Source organism: Callionymus lyra, chromosome 18 (assembly GCF_982586985.1).
Source record: "Callionymus lyra chromosome 18, fCalLyr1.hap1.1, whole genome shotgun sequence".
Taxonomy (NCBI): Eukaryota; Metazoa; Chordata; class Actinopteri; order Syngnathiformes; family Callionymidae; genus Callionymus; species Callionymus lyra.
The window spans coordinates 16,106,519-16,121,781 of NC_141835.1; the positions used below are offsets into that span (position 1 = coordinate 16,106,519).

General features: G+C 40.5%; 1 protein-coding gene across 2 annotated transcripts in view; it reads right to left on the bottom strand.

The window, feature by feature from the left end:
* Positions 1–967: 967 nt before the first annotated feature.
* Positions 968–15,263, bottom strand: part of tmem260 (transmembrane protein 260) — a 34,304-nt gene continuing 20,008 nt past the window's right edge. The window contains exons 5-16 of one of the 2 annotated variants that reach the window (XM_087779233.1): positions 15,144–15,257; positions 14,905–15,084; positions 14,802–14,842; positions 12,362–12,448; positions 9,547–9,655; positions 8,288–8,460; positions 7,821–7,992; positions 6,747–6,886; positions 5,612–5,785; positions 4,223–4,276; positions 3,933–4,017; positions 968–3,853 (exon numbers count right to left, since the gene is read on the bottom strand). In XM_087779233.1, coding sequence (XP_087635359.1) covers positions 3,605–3,853; positions 3,933–4,017; positions 4,223–4,276; positions 5,612–5,785; positions 6,747–6,886; positions 7,821–7,992; positions 8,288–8,460; positions 9,547–9,655; positions 12,362–12,448; positions 14,802–14,842; positions 14,905–15,084; positions 15,144–15,257 — 1,578 coding nt within the window. In that variant the 3' untranslated portion in view covers positions 968–3,604. Of the gene's footprint in view, positions 3,854–3,932; positions 4,018–4,222; positions 4,277–5,611; positions 5,789–6,746; positions 6,887–7,820; positions 7,993–8,287; positions 8,461–9,546; positions 9,656–12,361; positions 12,449–14,801; positions 14,843–14,904; positions 15,085–15,143; positions 15,258–15,263 lie in introns of both variants that reach the window. The other variant, XM_087779232.1, reaches the window with a different exon arrangement.

The window sequence follows — 15,263 nt, forward strand, 5'->3', positions numbered from 1 at the left end:
CGACTTCTCACATCTGGACTGATAGACTTCGCTCCGTCTTGTTCAGATACAAAGCAAATATTTTTAAAAAATGACATTACAAATATTGTAGGATTTTTTTTTAAACAGCATTGAAGTCTATACGGTTTCATCAGTGACTATATTAACTCAAAATTCTGTTTTTTTAACCATATTTTTATTCTATGATTAAAATTAAATCAATGCATTATAGCTATTTTTCTTCAAAGTCCTTACTGTATAAAAATCAACATTTATAATCCATCAGGCTCTCTTGTTCACCAATTACATGTTCTGTTACAAAGTTTCTTAAAGTGACATCCTAGATGACATCGCTCAGACCATTGCAGGAGCCAAGGTCTCAAGCAGGCAAATTCGCACATAATTCGATATATAATATTATCTCTTTGTAATATACATGGTAGGACATTTTGAGCTCTACATGCTAGCTTAGCTTGTGGCTAACGGTGCTAGATAAATATACAACTATGGAAGTAAATCAGTGCCATCAGAATGTATAATGGTTGAATTTGTTTTCTGAATAATTGAAATAAAAAGTATTGAATCATACATTTAAATGATAATATCAAACCAATATGATGTCAAAATTTCAGTATGTAATTTATCTTGAAAATATTCAAATTATCGAATCCAATTTTTCAATAAAAACAAATTCAACCTTTCAATATTTAAATTATAATATCCAACCATTCAATTTTTTAAATATTAAATCCAACCTGATGGCACTGATATACGTCCATAGTACACATTTTATCCTTTTATACGTTTAAGATTAGAATGTCAATTGTGTGAATCTACAATGAAATATTTTTGGGTGTAGTTATGGTAGGAAGTACAGTTGTGTAATCATACAAAGACAAGTGTAGCTAAAAGAAAAGTAGCCAACAAAATAAAAACAGGAACATTTAAGTAAAAAAAAGATAATTTTATTGACACGTTTACACCGAAAACAGCAAACATTTTGTACGAGAACATCTGGGCCGACTCATCATCCAGCCGTTCGACAGATGCTAACCAGGCCGGCGAGCAGACGGACCAGATTACGTTCTAAGAAAACGGTTTGTACTTCGACGATCCGACGGTTGACCTCTGAGTGGTGACTCTCGAGTCCGAGGACCGGCACGTTGATCGCTGCCACACCAGCTCACGAACCGGTTGATGATCGAAAACAAGTTGGCAACGAAACACAGACACGAAAAGATCTCCAGATCCAGTGTGTGTTGTTGTGTGTGTGTGTGTGTGTGTGTGTGTTCGCACACCTCTAAAAGGGTCTCTGGCATTGTGACATTCATTTAAATCCAGAGGGATTACAGCACAGCCCTCCCGAGGGCGAAAAAAAACTCACAGAATCCATTAGTTTTAAACATTTAAGGGACTATCTAAGACAGACTGATGGAGGGATACACGGGGGGGGGCACTGTTGGCACTGTACGCCGAGGACCGCGTGGCACAAGTCTGTCCCAGATTAAAAACCCTCTAATCCCCCATTTCTGCCCCTAAATTGGGTTTCCCCCTCAATCTCTGCCGCGCTCGCTGTTGGAAAAAAAAAATAATCAGCGCGTTAAAGAGAGACCCGCGATGATGAAGCAATCAAACGGGAGAGGTCAAAGGGCGCACGCACATGTTTGATTGAGGTCAGTCAAAGATCGCTCAACTCCAGAAGTTCACCGACGTCAACACTGGCCCCAATTCCTTTAGGATGTTCAGTGACTTTCTTTTATCCCTTTGTTGATTTTGTGTTTTAAATTCAGGGTAAACGCTGTTCCAAGATGGCGGCATTAAAGCTAAAAAAAATGACTGACATTTGAACCACCACTGATGACCCCTGCGACCCTTACGTGATTCACTTTCAGAATTCTAAATACAGATTTGATCATCATTAGAGGCTTATGCAGCTTCTTAATACAATAAAACATATGTTAAGAGGCTCAAATCAGATCACTTTGGTGGACCATATTGTGTTTGGCACGTAAGAACATGGAGGATCCGTTCAGGCAGTAGAGCTCAAGTGAGCAGCGAAAAAAAAAAGAGAAGCTTTGATTCGAAAACACATGATTTCAACTCACTGTACAAAAGGTTCAACATCACACGGTCGAGCTGGACTCGACATCTGAGGCAGCTCCGGTTTTATGACTTTTTGCATCGATGTGATGTTTTGGAATGTTTGACTCGTCACATGTTAATGTAGAAGTTCTATTAGAAACTGTAGTGATGGATGTTACATCTGGAGCAACAACTCAAGCTAATAATCATCCACCATTTTGACTCTTCACTGACAATAGACCCACCCCCAGCAGATTGACCCGTTTGAGAGACAGCAGGAAGTTCTGTCCTCACGAACCAGTGTGGTGTGAACACACCATAAATACAATGAATGTACCATATTTTTCGGACTAAAAGGGCATTAGAAGAATTTTGTTGTAGGTTGATAGGCTTGAGTTGGAAATCTGATTAATAAGCATGTCTCATAAGGTTTAATAATACTACTTTACAACATTTAATATATATATATATAGTAATACTACTGAGACGCATAGAGTTATATGAAGCGTGTGCTTGTGAGTCTCGGTAGTATTACTACTGAGACTTGCGGAGTAATACTACTGAGACGCAGTTTTACTCTGCGAGTCTCAGTAATATTACTCCACGAGTCTTAGTAGTATTACTACTGTGAATTGTGGAGTAATACTACTAAGACAATTGAGACTCGGGGATTAATACTACTGAGACTTGCAGTGAAATACTACAAATACTTGCCAAGCAATACTATTGAGACTTACGCAGTAATATTACAGAGACATGTTGAGTAATACTACATGGACTCGCGGAGTAATACTACTGAGACTTGGGCAGTAATACTACAAAAATCGCGGAGTAATACTACTGAGACTCGCGGAGTAATACTACTGAGACTCGCGGAGTAATACTGCTGAGACTTGGGCAGTAATACTACAAATATCGCGGAGTTATACTACTGAGACTCGCGGAGTAATACTACTGAGACACAGTTTTACTCTGCAAGTGAATCGTGGAGTAATACTACTTAGACAATTGAGACTCGAGGATTAATACTACTGAGACTCGCAGTGAAATACTACAGATACTTTCCAAGTAATACTACTGAGACTTACACAGTAATATTAGAGAGACATGTGGAGTTATACTACAGAGACATGCGGAGTAATACTACATGGACTCGCGGAGTAATACTACTGAGACTTGGGCAGTAATACTACATAGACTCGCGTATTAATACTACAGGGACACATGGAGTAATACTACAGAGCTTACCAGAGTAATACTAAAGCGCCTTGCAGAATAGTACAACGAAGCCTTATGGAGAAATACTACAGAGGATCCAGAGTAGTTTACTAAAGTCATATTAAATCATTTTGACAGATTTCTGAGCGCTGTGTACCACATAAAATCGTGTTTAGGTCAGTAAATACAACTAAAATATCTACATAAGGCACAATGTTGATTCTGAAAAAGACTTAAGGATTTTAAGTGGGCCTAATAGTCAGAAAAATATGGTACAAAAAATGACAGGAAGGTCAAAAACATGGTCTATCTGTCCGTCACCACCTCACGTGCTTTTCTTCTGACGCTCCCTCTCTTTGAGCAGGTGGCTGATGGCCGACCGAATGGCCGGCGCCTGAGGATCACTCGGCTCCTTCTCCAGGTAAAGACTGAAGTGCTCGGTGGCGCAGGTCAGCAGGGAGTCTGGACTGTGACCCCGGTGACCCGAGCGCAGAAGCCTCTCACAGGCCAGGGCCAGGTTTTTGTCCCAGTTCGGAGGGTAGTTGGACTCCGAGTCAACGATCTCCTTGTAGAGCTACAGCAGCAGGAAGAGGTTTTTATATAACAGACATGATGATTAGCATCTTACTGGGGTTAGCGGTTAGCTCACGCACTGTGTAGGACAGCTCGTAGAGGCCGGGTCTGCCGTCTCCCTGGATCATCTCCGCCAGGTCGAACAGAAAGAAAGCCGTCTTCATCCTGCGAACACGCAGACTGAGTGCTGGATGAATGAGTCCGACTCAGACGCACCACTTCAATGGAGTGATTTATGTAGATATACGAACAGAATATGTAGATGTTCTGGCACACAAGACTGGTTTATGGAGATGTTTGATCGCGAGGCAGCGTATTATCTGTCTTATATAAGAGAGTCGCTCGAGTCTGCCAACAAAGTTTACTGTACCTGGCTTGCCACATCTCCTCGTTGGCCACGCGCTCCCAAGACACGGCCGGGAAGCTGGAGATCGAGACAAGACGTGTTACGATTGAGCGACTCGGCTACTGACCACTGCAGGCTGGAACCACAAATGACTATTCAAAATCCTGGTTTGGAAGCTAAACGTGAACATTAGACGTCAGGGCATTCGTCACACGCTCAAAACCGAATCGTCGCCTTTTTTTTCCCCCACTTTGTCGGCTGCAAACACTTGACCTCTTCTTCAAAAGAATATTTTAGCGCAGCTCTGCAGCTAATATTTGGCTCGGGGGCATCGACGGACACGCTTGTCGCCGGAGTGCGAGAAATAATGTCACAGTATTCAGCAGAGGACGGGCGAGTGAATGAAGGGCTGCTGGCGAGCAGAAGATGTCGCTTTGACTAATTCCATTTTTGACACACTTATTGACAGAAGAGCAATGAGGAAGTCATTATTTTTCATCTGCGGACTCATTTTCAGACGGAGAGAGACTAATGTCTTGAGAGGATCTCAGCGGGGGGGCGGAGAGAAAAACTCAGAGTACAGCTGGAAACATCATGTTCTTCTTACTCATCTTCAGGTCTTTTGTAGAAGATTACATTATAAAAATATATTCTTACAAAACCTCATCATACTCTGAAGGACTCAAAAAGGTATCTTAATGCTCTACTATGAGTCTCTTCTACACCCCTGAGCTCAAAAATCCACCTCTAAAAAAATGGAAAACCCATCCACTGGTATCCACCATGTTGTTTTATTTCATCTCAACCCAAAGTTTGATCCTAAATACGAGCACAACTGCTCATAAATATAGAAAAACAACTTCCATGGGAAACAAGCTGTTGGTACTAAAGGTACAAAAGAGGAAAATTAGTAAAATGTAAAAACGTATTTTACCTTCAAAGAACATTTGAATCTCACAAAATGTAATATTAGAAGAAAACCCCCCAGAAAAGAATAAGTATAATAAGTGAACTTAAAAAGAAATTATAGAAATTTTAGGAAAATGTCTTAAAAAGGTTAAGAAATATAAAAATAAATAGTTAAAAGATTGGAAAAATATTAATAATTGGAGTCAATCTAGCAAGAAAATTGGCGGGAAAAATACTATAATGTTGTTTTTAAAAAATGGGCTTAATTAAATCTAATCTAATCTAATGAACAAGAAATTAAACCAAAATTGATTTTCAAAATAAAGAATGGAATAAAATTATTGAAAAAAATCATTACAAGTTGAAGTAAGTATTTAAAAAAAGCTGAAAGAATACAAAGAAGAACTCCAGGGAAAGGGAAGCTGAAAATAAACTAAACCATTTTAAGAGATTTTTAACAGTAGAACTGGACAAAATGACCGCCATCAGAAGAAGATCTCTGACCTGTCGTGTGGCTCGCTCCAGTTGTACAGGTTGCGAGTGCGACCGGCCCACTTGATGGGGTCGAACTGCTTCTCCACCGGCACCAGGAAGTCGCAGACGCCGAGCGGCCAGCGAGTGAAGCTGCTCTGCCAGCTGGAGTCGCCGTCAGGGAGGCCGATGCACGCCAACACGCTCCTGCTGAAGAGAGGCACCAGAGCGATGACACTTCTGCAAGAATCATGTTTTTTTTGACACATTTCTGACGTGTGAATGAACCTCTGTCTCACCCTTTAAATGGTGTTAGAAGTAGGATTTGTGTTTCAGTTCATATCAATCGACATCATGTTTTTATTGTGTTGCTTTTTGTTTGTCCACTTAATTATTTGATATGTGATGCATAATATTTTTGACTTCAAATGTACAAAAAGATGTGTTAAAAAAAGTATTTAAGTTATTTTGAAAAAGTCACTTGTAATGACTGTATTAAAAAAACATACAGTTTTAAACTGGCAGTTTTATTGTTGTCTTTTTTGTATTGTATTGCTAACTAAAAAAAAAGCTATGATTCGTTTTTTGAAGACTTTTAGACATGATCAACAAAACCTTAAAATAAATAAGGTGGAGGATCTGGAAAATTCGCTCCGAAGGGCTGAGACATGCAATTTAAAAATAAAAATACATATTTCTTAAGATTTTTCTGATTTTTCTGCTGAGCTACAACAACAAAAGAAACATGAAAGTATTCATAAAATAATTTAAAAAAGTGTCAGTCCTCGCAGCTGCACTTTACTTCACGCTTCTCAAACCTGCTTCTAAAACATTCCCAACAGGCCAGGAGGGCTAATCCCGCAGGTCAGTGACTCCCAAATACGAGTTTTGTCCTGGCGAACACTGCCCCCTGCTGGCCCAGAGGCACCGTTGGTCTCCTCCAGGAGAGACCCGAGGGAGTAGCATCAGGTCCACACGAGACCATTACAGCAAATCAAGCTGATTAGTCGACCCGGTGTAGTTCACCGTTTCTGATCTTCCTGCAGACTTATCTCTCCCTGGAACGCTTCCACTGATCTGCCGCTCATTAGATCAGCCACTTCTGCGGCTGAACCTTTGTCACCCGTCCGTTTGATGGTTTATCTGGGCGCCTGTATCTCGGGCTCACCCGGAGTTGTGAGAAAGGAACTGCTTCAGGCTGAAGCCGCCTCTCTCCCCGAGGTCAGCCGGGTCCCACACGCCGCCGGGGAAGCGAACGCCACCGTGGTGTCGCCCCAGCTTGGAGATGTACCAGGAGTACGTCATCATCTGGAGATAGCAGAACAAATCATTATCAAAATGAATGTGATGGAAATACAACAACATAGTTCACAATATGACAGAAATAAAGCATCTGATCAAAGCATTTACTTTTACTTATATGGCATTCTTATTATTAATCATAATTTTCTTAATGATTGTTGGTTATATTATTCATTATTTGTACTTATAATTATCACAAGTAGTAAGTAAGTAAGTAATTTTTACTTATATAGCGCTTTTCCAGACCAGGGTCACAAAGCGCTTAAACAATCAAAACAATATTCAATAAAGTATATACTTTAAAGGTCAAGAAAAAACTGATAACACAACAGTAGTAGTTTTCAATTATTAATGGATAAGTAATTTAAATATACACTATACTTTATTTATTTTACCAAAAAAAAAGTTTTTTGTTGTGTTTTATGTCAAAATTAAATGAATAAAAACGTTTTAAATCTTATATTCTTTTTAACAACTAGTTACCACTATTTAGTTTTTATTACTCCTCTTTAATCCTTGTGTTATCTCTGGGTCAAGGTGACCCAAAAGCTTAAAAGCAAACGTGTTGGTGGTAAACTACACAAGGGATACCACAAACATATTTGTTTTTCGGGTGACCTTGACCTAGAGGTAACACAAGGATTAGGATTTAAGCTTTTTTTGTTTAAATCAAATGTTAAGTGTGATATAAAATAGAAAATGCAAGAAATATTGTTATATTAACAGATACATTTTTTTAAATAATAAATGTCTTAAATTATTATTTTATTTTAGAGATTACAATTTATTTTCCAAACAATATAATCGCATTTATAGCTTCTGTGTTTTTGACGTTGTATTAAATTGAATTATTTGATTCTATCAGTGGGATTGAATGATATTAAAACAAATGGACGAATGACTAAACCCTGGTGCTTAAAAAACATGGTTGACCTCTGACCTCCTGGTCGACCAGCTGCACGTCCGGCCGCAGGTCCAGACAGAAGCGGAGGTAGCGGAGTGAGTTCCCGGGCAGGTCTCCCCTGGTCAGGACGATGGAGTCGGGCGGGATCGAACCCAGGACCTCCCTGCCGAACCGCTCCACCACGGCGTTGCTGCTTTGATCGCAGTCCCTGGAATCAAACCACACAGCGGGCGTGTTCAGAGGCGTCAAGGAGGGCTCGACTCCGAGGTGCTGTGAGGGTAAGTCCTCGGCGCCGCCGCCCACTTCTCATCATCAGCAGGCAGGTGTGATGGGTCTGACGGCTCTGATCAAAGAGAGTCGGGTGTAATCTGCCTCCTCGGACAGACCGACGTGATCCGCCTCTCGCCCGCGAGGTGAGCACGACTGACACGTGGGGTTCAGGAACAAATCTGGCTGACTCAGGGAAATCTTGACGGACGCGCTAATCTACGGGCCCTTCAAACCTGCGGTTGACGAGAACCATCCGTCCCAGGAGCGCCGCCGTCAGGACCCAGCCCACGCTCCGCCACAGACGGCCGCCCCCGAGCTGGATCTCCAGCAGGCTGACCGAGAGGCTCAGGCCCAGGCCCGCCAGCAGACACAGCACCGCGTCGCTCTGGAGCCAGAAACGTTCCACCTGCGGTCGACAGAACACATCGTCACATGACAACAACATGACTCCGGGATGAAGCGACCTTTGAACCCTCCTTGAAAACCTCATTTCTTCTCACCTTTATCAAAATACTCCTCGGTTATTTTCTTGTAAATTAAGAATTCTTTCACCTCAGAAAACGTTCTACAAAACCAGCTTTCAGTGTTTGGTCAATTCTAACGTCTCTAGATCATAACTAGCATGAAAATGTATTTTAAAGTGTAATATTTACCTGATGGATGACTCAGATATACATAAACATATTATGGATATGTCATCTATGGATGATGTGCAATTAAAGAAAGCTTAAAAAATAAATTATGATTCAAGTTTAGTGAATGACATACTGTTTCATTGCAAATATAAATGTGTTTTCTTTTATCAGTGTGATTTGTTAACCAAATTCTCATAATTTCATGATCGAATATTACATTTTAAAATGCTTTAATTATTGTTGTAACTTCACCCCTACATCTACGTTTATGTATAAACGTGTATTGTTGATTTATCAATCATTAAATCACTTATTATTAGCTTGTTTTTATTTGATTATTTTAATGTTATTATTATATAATTTATTATCAGTGCTATTGTAATGTTTGTTATTATTATTTTTATGTATTCATATTTTTTTTAAATGTGTTCTGTATGTCTTTATATGCGTTTGTTGGGTTAAAATGAAAACCTAAATATATTTAAAGAATAAAGGCACAAGTTACTTTTAAAATGATGTGTCATTGTTACTTTTTTCAAAACAAGTTTTAACTCCATGCAAAAGTGAAAAATCTCAAGCAGTTTGATCAGATTTATTTGGTCATCTTGGTAGTTCAATAGTTAACTTGCATAACAAAATGTAAAGTGAAGGACATTTTAAACTGAATGCTTTACTTGTTAGCTTAGCTCGTGGCTAACAGTGTTAGCTGCACTGAGGTGAGATTCAACTCCTCGTAACACTGTGTATGTTTGTATATGTTGACGATCAGAACTTCAATCTTGTGAATCTACGATGACACAGCAAAATATAATTTCTAATATTAAACCTGAGACTGAATGTTAAACACGATGACTCACCACTCCCAGCAGCAGGGGTCTGCTGACGTCCAGGTTGGCCCTCCAGGAGAAGAACACGGAGTAGAGCAGCAGCATGAGTGTAAACACTCTTGATACTGAACAGCACTTCCTGGTGACGACAAAAAAAGTCAACTGTGTTACTTGATGTCTGTGTGCAGGTTTGAGACGGGGTCATAATCCACTGCTCGGTTACAAATGGCGTCAATAGGAGGTTGAGCATTAGCACAATATGATGTTATGACATTTGTTGTAGGGTCGCAGGCGCAGCAGTCGTAACAAGAGGCCCAGAATTCCCTCGTCCTGAAAACATCCTGCAGCTCTTTCTGATAAAGCACAGATTTTCATTACTGGGTTCTTCCTTTGTCTTTAGAAATTCCTTTAATGGACCTCATGACGAGGTCATTTCCATACACTTAAATATAATTTGATTTTTTTTCACGATACCGTATCAATATTCAACAGCAATGTACCAATAAAAAATTCTAATAATTTATCTATTTTTTTTAATGTTTTGTTTAAAATAATATTTGATTTGTGTTTATTTTATTTGTATGGTTTATGTTTTTATGTAGTTTATAGTTCTACGAAGACTTCCTTGTCCAAACGTGAAGGTTTCTTGTCCCCTTTTTTCAATGTCCCTTTGGGTTATTTTAATTAAGTGTGTAAACAATAAAATAATTCATAAAAAAATAAAATAATTAAATGCATATAATCAAAGTGTTTTTTTAAACCTCCGGCCTATAGATCAGTCATTACGTCCACTACAGCGAAAGGAACTCCCACGAGATCCTAGTGATGACTGAGAACAGGAGGATACAGTCGACAGCAGCTTTTAAACTGATGTTTGGAGATATTTTGGTTTGAAAACAATTTAAAGCAGTTAAGACTTCACCGTAAGTAAGTAAGTAATTCATTTATATTAATAGGGCGCTTTTCTAGACCAGGGTCACAAAGCGCTTAAACAATCAAAAATAAAAAAAATACTCTACCGGTACTAAAAAGATCAAGATAACAGCGAGAACAACACAGGATTCCCAGAAAATCAGGGAAAAGCCTACACGAATAAGAAAGTCAGTAGACTCAAGCGCAAAGAGAGAGGAAGATCGTTCCAAAGTAGGAAAGTGTCATGTGGTCTGTAAATTCAGCAACACCAGAGTCAAGTACTCGACAATACTACAAGTATATCCTTGTTGCTACAGTAGCACAATATCTTTTATCGTTGGTACTCTGTATCATATCGCTGGACTCATGCCAATACACACCCCTAGTCTAGGATCCTACATACTGTATTCTCAACTTTCCGTCTCACTCACCTGGATCTGCTGCCGAGGTGTCAGACACAGAGAGAGCTGACGGCAGCCGTTCCAGAAACTTTTGATTGATTTTCCGTCTTTGTCATAATGAGCCAAAGCCAAGTGCTGAGTCACTGACTCATTACGGAGCAGCTGTGAAACCCACTTACACGCCCGAGAAGAAGGGAAGAAGCTTCCGTGTTATCCTCGTCATGAGACTGAGTTCTGAGTCTCCACCTGGTGTCAACAAGACTCACTGACCCTCGTTACGAGTGTTTAATATCGTCAAGTAGAGACTAGGGCTGTGTATTGGTAACACATATGTATCACGATACAGGCGCACTAATACCATAAATTGCAATACTGTAGGAACACGAATATATTTGTAGTAGTTTCGAGTACTTGACTCTGGTGTTGCAGAATTTACAGACCACATGACCTTTGTGGAAGTCGTAGCTACTTTCATTTGTTTTGAAACCTAACTATGTCCAAACTCGACTGTATCCTCTCATCCTCAGTAATCACTGTAACTCTCGCGGAATTTGACTGTTCCTTTGGCTGCGGAGGAAGTAATGACTGCTGCCATCTGGCGGCTGGAGGTTTAATTGCAACACAAAAATGAAAAAAAAACAAAAAAAACATGAATACTTGCACCTTATTGTGGATAAAGAGACTTTTTTTTTTATTTTAAAATGATTTGAAAGCAAAAAATTAAAATTAAGAACATATTTTTTTAAAAATATATAAGTAAGTAAGTCATTTATATTTATATAGCGCTTTTCCAGACCAGGGTCACAAAGCGCTTAAACCATCAAAACAATACCCAATAAAATATATTCTTAAAAGGTATGTATAAAAGTTGATACTGTACCGTTAAATAATAATACAGTATCGTGGTAAAAATATCACAATATAACAATGAACCATTTTTCTCTTACACCCCTAGTCAATTGGCAAAAGTACGTCTGAAGGTTCTAAAATCAATTGATAATGAAAAGACTATTTCAGTCTGTCTGATGATATTCGTTACTTGTTACAATTGGCGCCCGGAGTGGGATGTTGAGGACCCAGAGAGATATTGTAGCATGAATATGAGATGTGCGAGTTATTTTAAGACATTAAGCCTGTTGATAAATCGCTGAATAAAAGGTTGTTTTTTTATTTATTGTCGTTCCACCTACAGGGGCTTGATGTCCGACTCCACCCGGACCACCGCACGATGGGAGTCGCTCAAAAGGATCCCGTCGCCTTTCCGCGCTAATACGTACAAGCCGGGGCGCATTTGAACGCGTTGGGGTAAAAAAAACACTTCAGCGCCGTTAAAGAGCATCGTGACAGCTTGACAGTGAGGTGCCTCGGCACTTTTTTGTATTCCTTTTCACCCAGATCAGCATTTTGTCAGCGCTTTTTGTTCGCCGCGTTTTCACCAGAGGGGGATTAGATATCCGGTTGAAGTGGCGGCGGAGATGTGTGTGTGACAGAGATTTTTTTTTTTTTAAGGCGCCCTGCTTCCTCATCCTTACCTGTCCCGGGAGGACAGGAGGAGGCCGGTCCCTGCCAGCGCCAGAGCGGGGAGCGAGAGGTCGGTCAGGCAGTGGTCCAGCTGGGCCCTGGAAGACACGGAAAAAAAAAGAAAAGTTTGAGACGTGACGGACGTTGAAGACAAACTCAATCACCCCCCCCTGCTTAACTCAAGGACACCAATTATTAAATGCCCTCCATCCGCTATCAAAAACAAACTCCTTGGACCCGGCGCTCCTGCCTTCAATCGGATTGACAGATAGGAACGAGTGTGTCATCCGCCCCCCCGCCGCCCCATCATCTCCTCACAGCGCTCATCAGTCACACAGAGTTTCCTGCCTCTTCCTTAATACCCATCTCGATTTTGACAGCTTATTGAGTCTCTATATCTGGGGACGTACACTGGGCGAGTGTGTTTGTGTGTCAGCGCCTCCACCGGGGTTTTACGTCTGCAGTGCGACATGCCTGTCATGTACGCCTCGCCGCCTCGTCTTGAAGGTGTGCTTGTCCATCAAAGCAGCGGGAACGACGGGTAAGTTGTGGGGCGCGTGCTGCACAGGGGTTGGAAAAGTGGGGGGTCTTAAGACGCGACCACGACCAAACATCCCATCAGCAGGAGCGAGATACCGGGAGTGACTGCGAGTGTTGACGGAGGAGCGCGGGAGTGGGGGCGGCGGTCTGGAGTGGAAAGGAGGAAAAAAATATAATTTCCGCAGCTCTATTGCAGCGTCTGTCATCACAGCTTGTCACGCTTAAACACTCGAGCTGAGTGATCATTTCAAACTGCTGGAGAAACAGAACACAGCGATTTGGGCCTCTAAGAAGGTTCAGTTCTGCTTTGATGGGGGAGAGTGGAACGAGAAGAACAAAAGCGCCTGGAGAGAGAAGACAGGGATGGACCGCCGAGCTGACTGAGCTTTTGGAACACAGTCCAGCGTTGGTAAAACACACCGAGCAGAGTTGTTGGCGCGTGCAGAACCTCTTTCTTAACTGTCAACTTGTTTCCCTGCGTCGGCTGCTTTTCACTGCAGAAAAGTTCTATGGAAAAAAAATTGCAGCGATTCCCAAACTTCACCATGTTTACTCCTTTGAAAAACACAGGACATTCTTCTAAATATATGAACTTTTTAAAGTGTATCAGGGCTCCTACAACTGTCAAGTTGAATTTAAGACTTTACCTTTTGTAATGACATTTAAAATCAATCACCAAGTAAAAAAAAATAAACAACATTCATTAAATCAAGGGACAAGTTTTCTCAAATGTATTTAAACATTTGAAGAATACATTCCTAGACTACCATTTTGATTTTTAAAAGTGTGCAACACTATGCCGTGTCTCGTGCAAGTTGCCTGGTACCGTTTTCATTTGTAAAGAAAAATGTTGGTAAATTCTGGGTGAATTTAATGGGGAACCAACGGGAAAACCCAACTTTTCTGTTTCAAATTCAGTGAGTCTCTCATCATGTTTTGAAGTTATTACTTTATAAAGTTCTGAAATCTGCGCGAACAAGAGGTTAAGAGAGCGAAGTCCATTATGGGGTAATAATGACCTCACTCCAGCTATAATCACACCCGCTTTGTTTATACAACGAGTCTCTTTGAGGAGGAGACTTCCAGGATGCTTTACCAATCACAGCAGAGTGGGCGTGGTTATGGTGAACAAGATATAATGTCCAGAAATGTTTTCAGTGGGCGAAGCTTAAGCATGTTTTCTAATGTAAGTATTTTAATGAAAAGATAGTTTTGTACAAACAGACACATACTGATGATACAATAGAGGTTCGAGATCAATTTAAGACACACTAAAATCAACACATTAGTTGCCCTTTTGCGTTTGTTGCCCAAGGCAAACATATCTTCAAAAAAGTTGATACATGAACCGTGATGAAATCAGAATTTCGCGTCAATCTTTAAATGATTTCTATTTAAAAATGTATTTAAGTTACCAGATATGTTGAGTTGTCAAATTAAGATAAAATCTTACTTATCATGAGTTTTTAAGAATTTCATTTAAGACATTTTAAGGCCTTGTTTTCAATATTTTTAATGGAATTTCCTTACATTTATTCCCCTTTTCATATGTATTATTCGTCAAGCATAGGGAATTATTAACAGAAGTGATTTCAGCACAGTATAGTCCTATTGAATAACCTCTAGACAAACTGTAAACAGATAATAACAGGACAAAATTAGCTAGTTACAAGCTACTTGGTAATGAAAGATGAGAGTAATGAGAGTGAAGATCAAGGCTGTTTGTGTGTTGTATATACAGAACAAATGGTTGAGAAAACATTTAATATTATATTATATAAAATTCAATTTTTATCTTTATCCTCTCATTTTCTGAGGCCTGACTAGTGCGCCCCCTGGCGGCAGGAGTGTCAGAAATAAAGAAATCAGAAGTGTGTAATTAGATTCAAGGACAAAGGGTTTCAAACTCACTTCATCATGGTGCTCATGTTCACTGCGCTCTCCGTCTTGGCCTTCAAAAAGCAAAAATGTCGTTAAAAAAAGAGAAAAATACCATGTCGTTTGTGGTACGTACCAGGCTGAAGGTGCCGTATTCAGACCTCAGCAGGTGAGTGAATAACCCCGACAGTGAGGTCTGGTCGCCCCAACTCCAGCGGGCCGTGTTCAGGTACGAAGAGACGGGCAGATAGATGTACGGCGTGAAGCCCAACAGGAAATACGCTCCAAGCGAGGCGAGGGCTCGTAGAGTCAGCTCCTGAGGTCGAAGGTCAGAGGCGGTAAATGTGGATAGAAGAACGAAACGAGACGACTCACCGAGTGACAGAAGAGTCTGTAGAGGACCCACGGAATAATGACCAGCTCATACAGCACCAGGGTGTGCTGGTTACTGAGTCCTAGGCCACAGAACAGCGCCCCCCACTGGGAAATCTATCA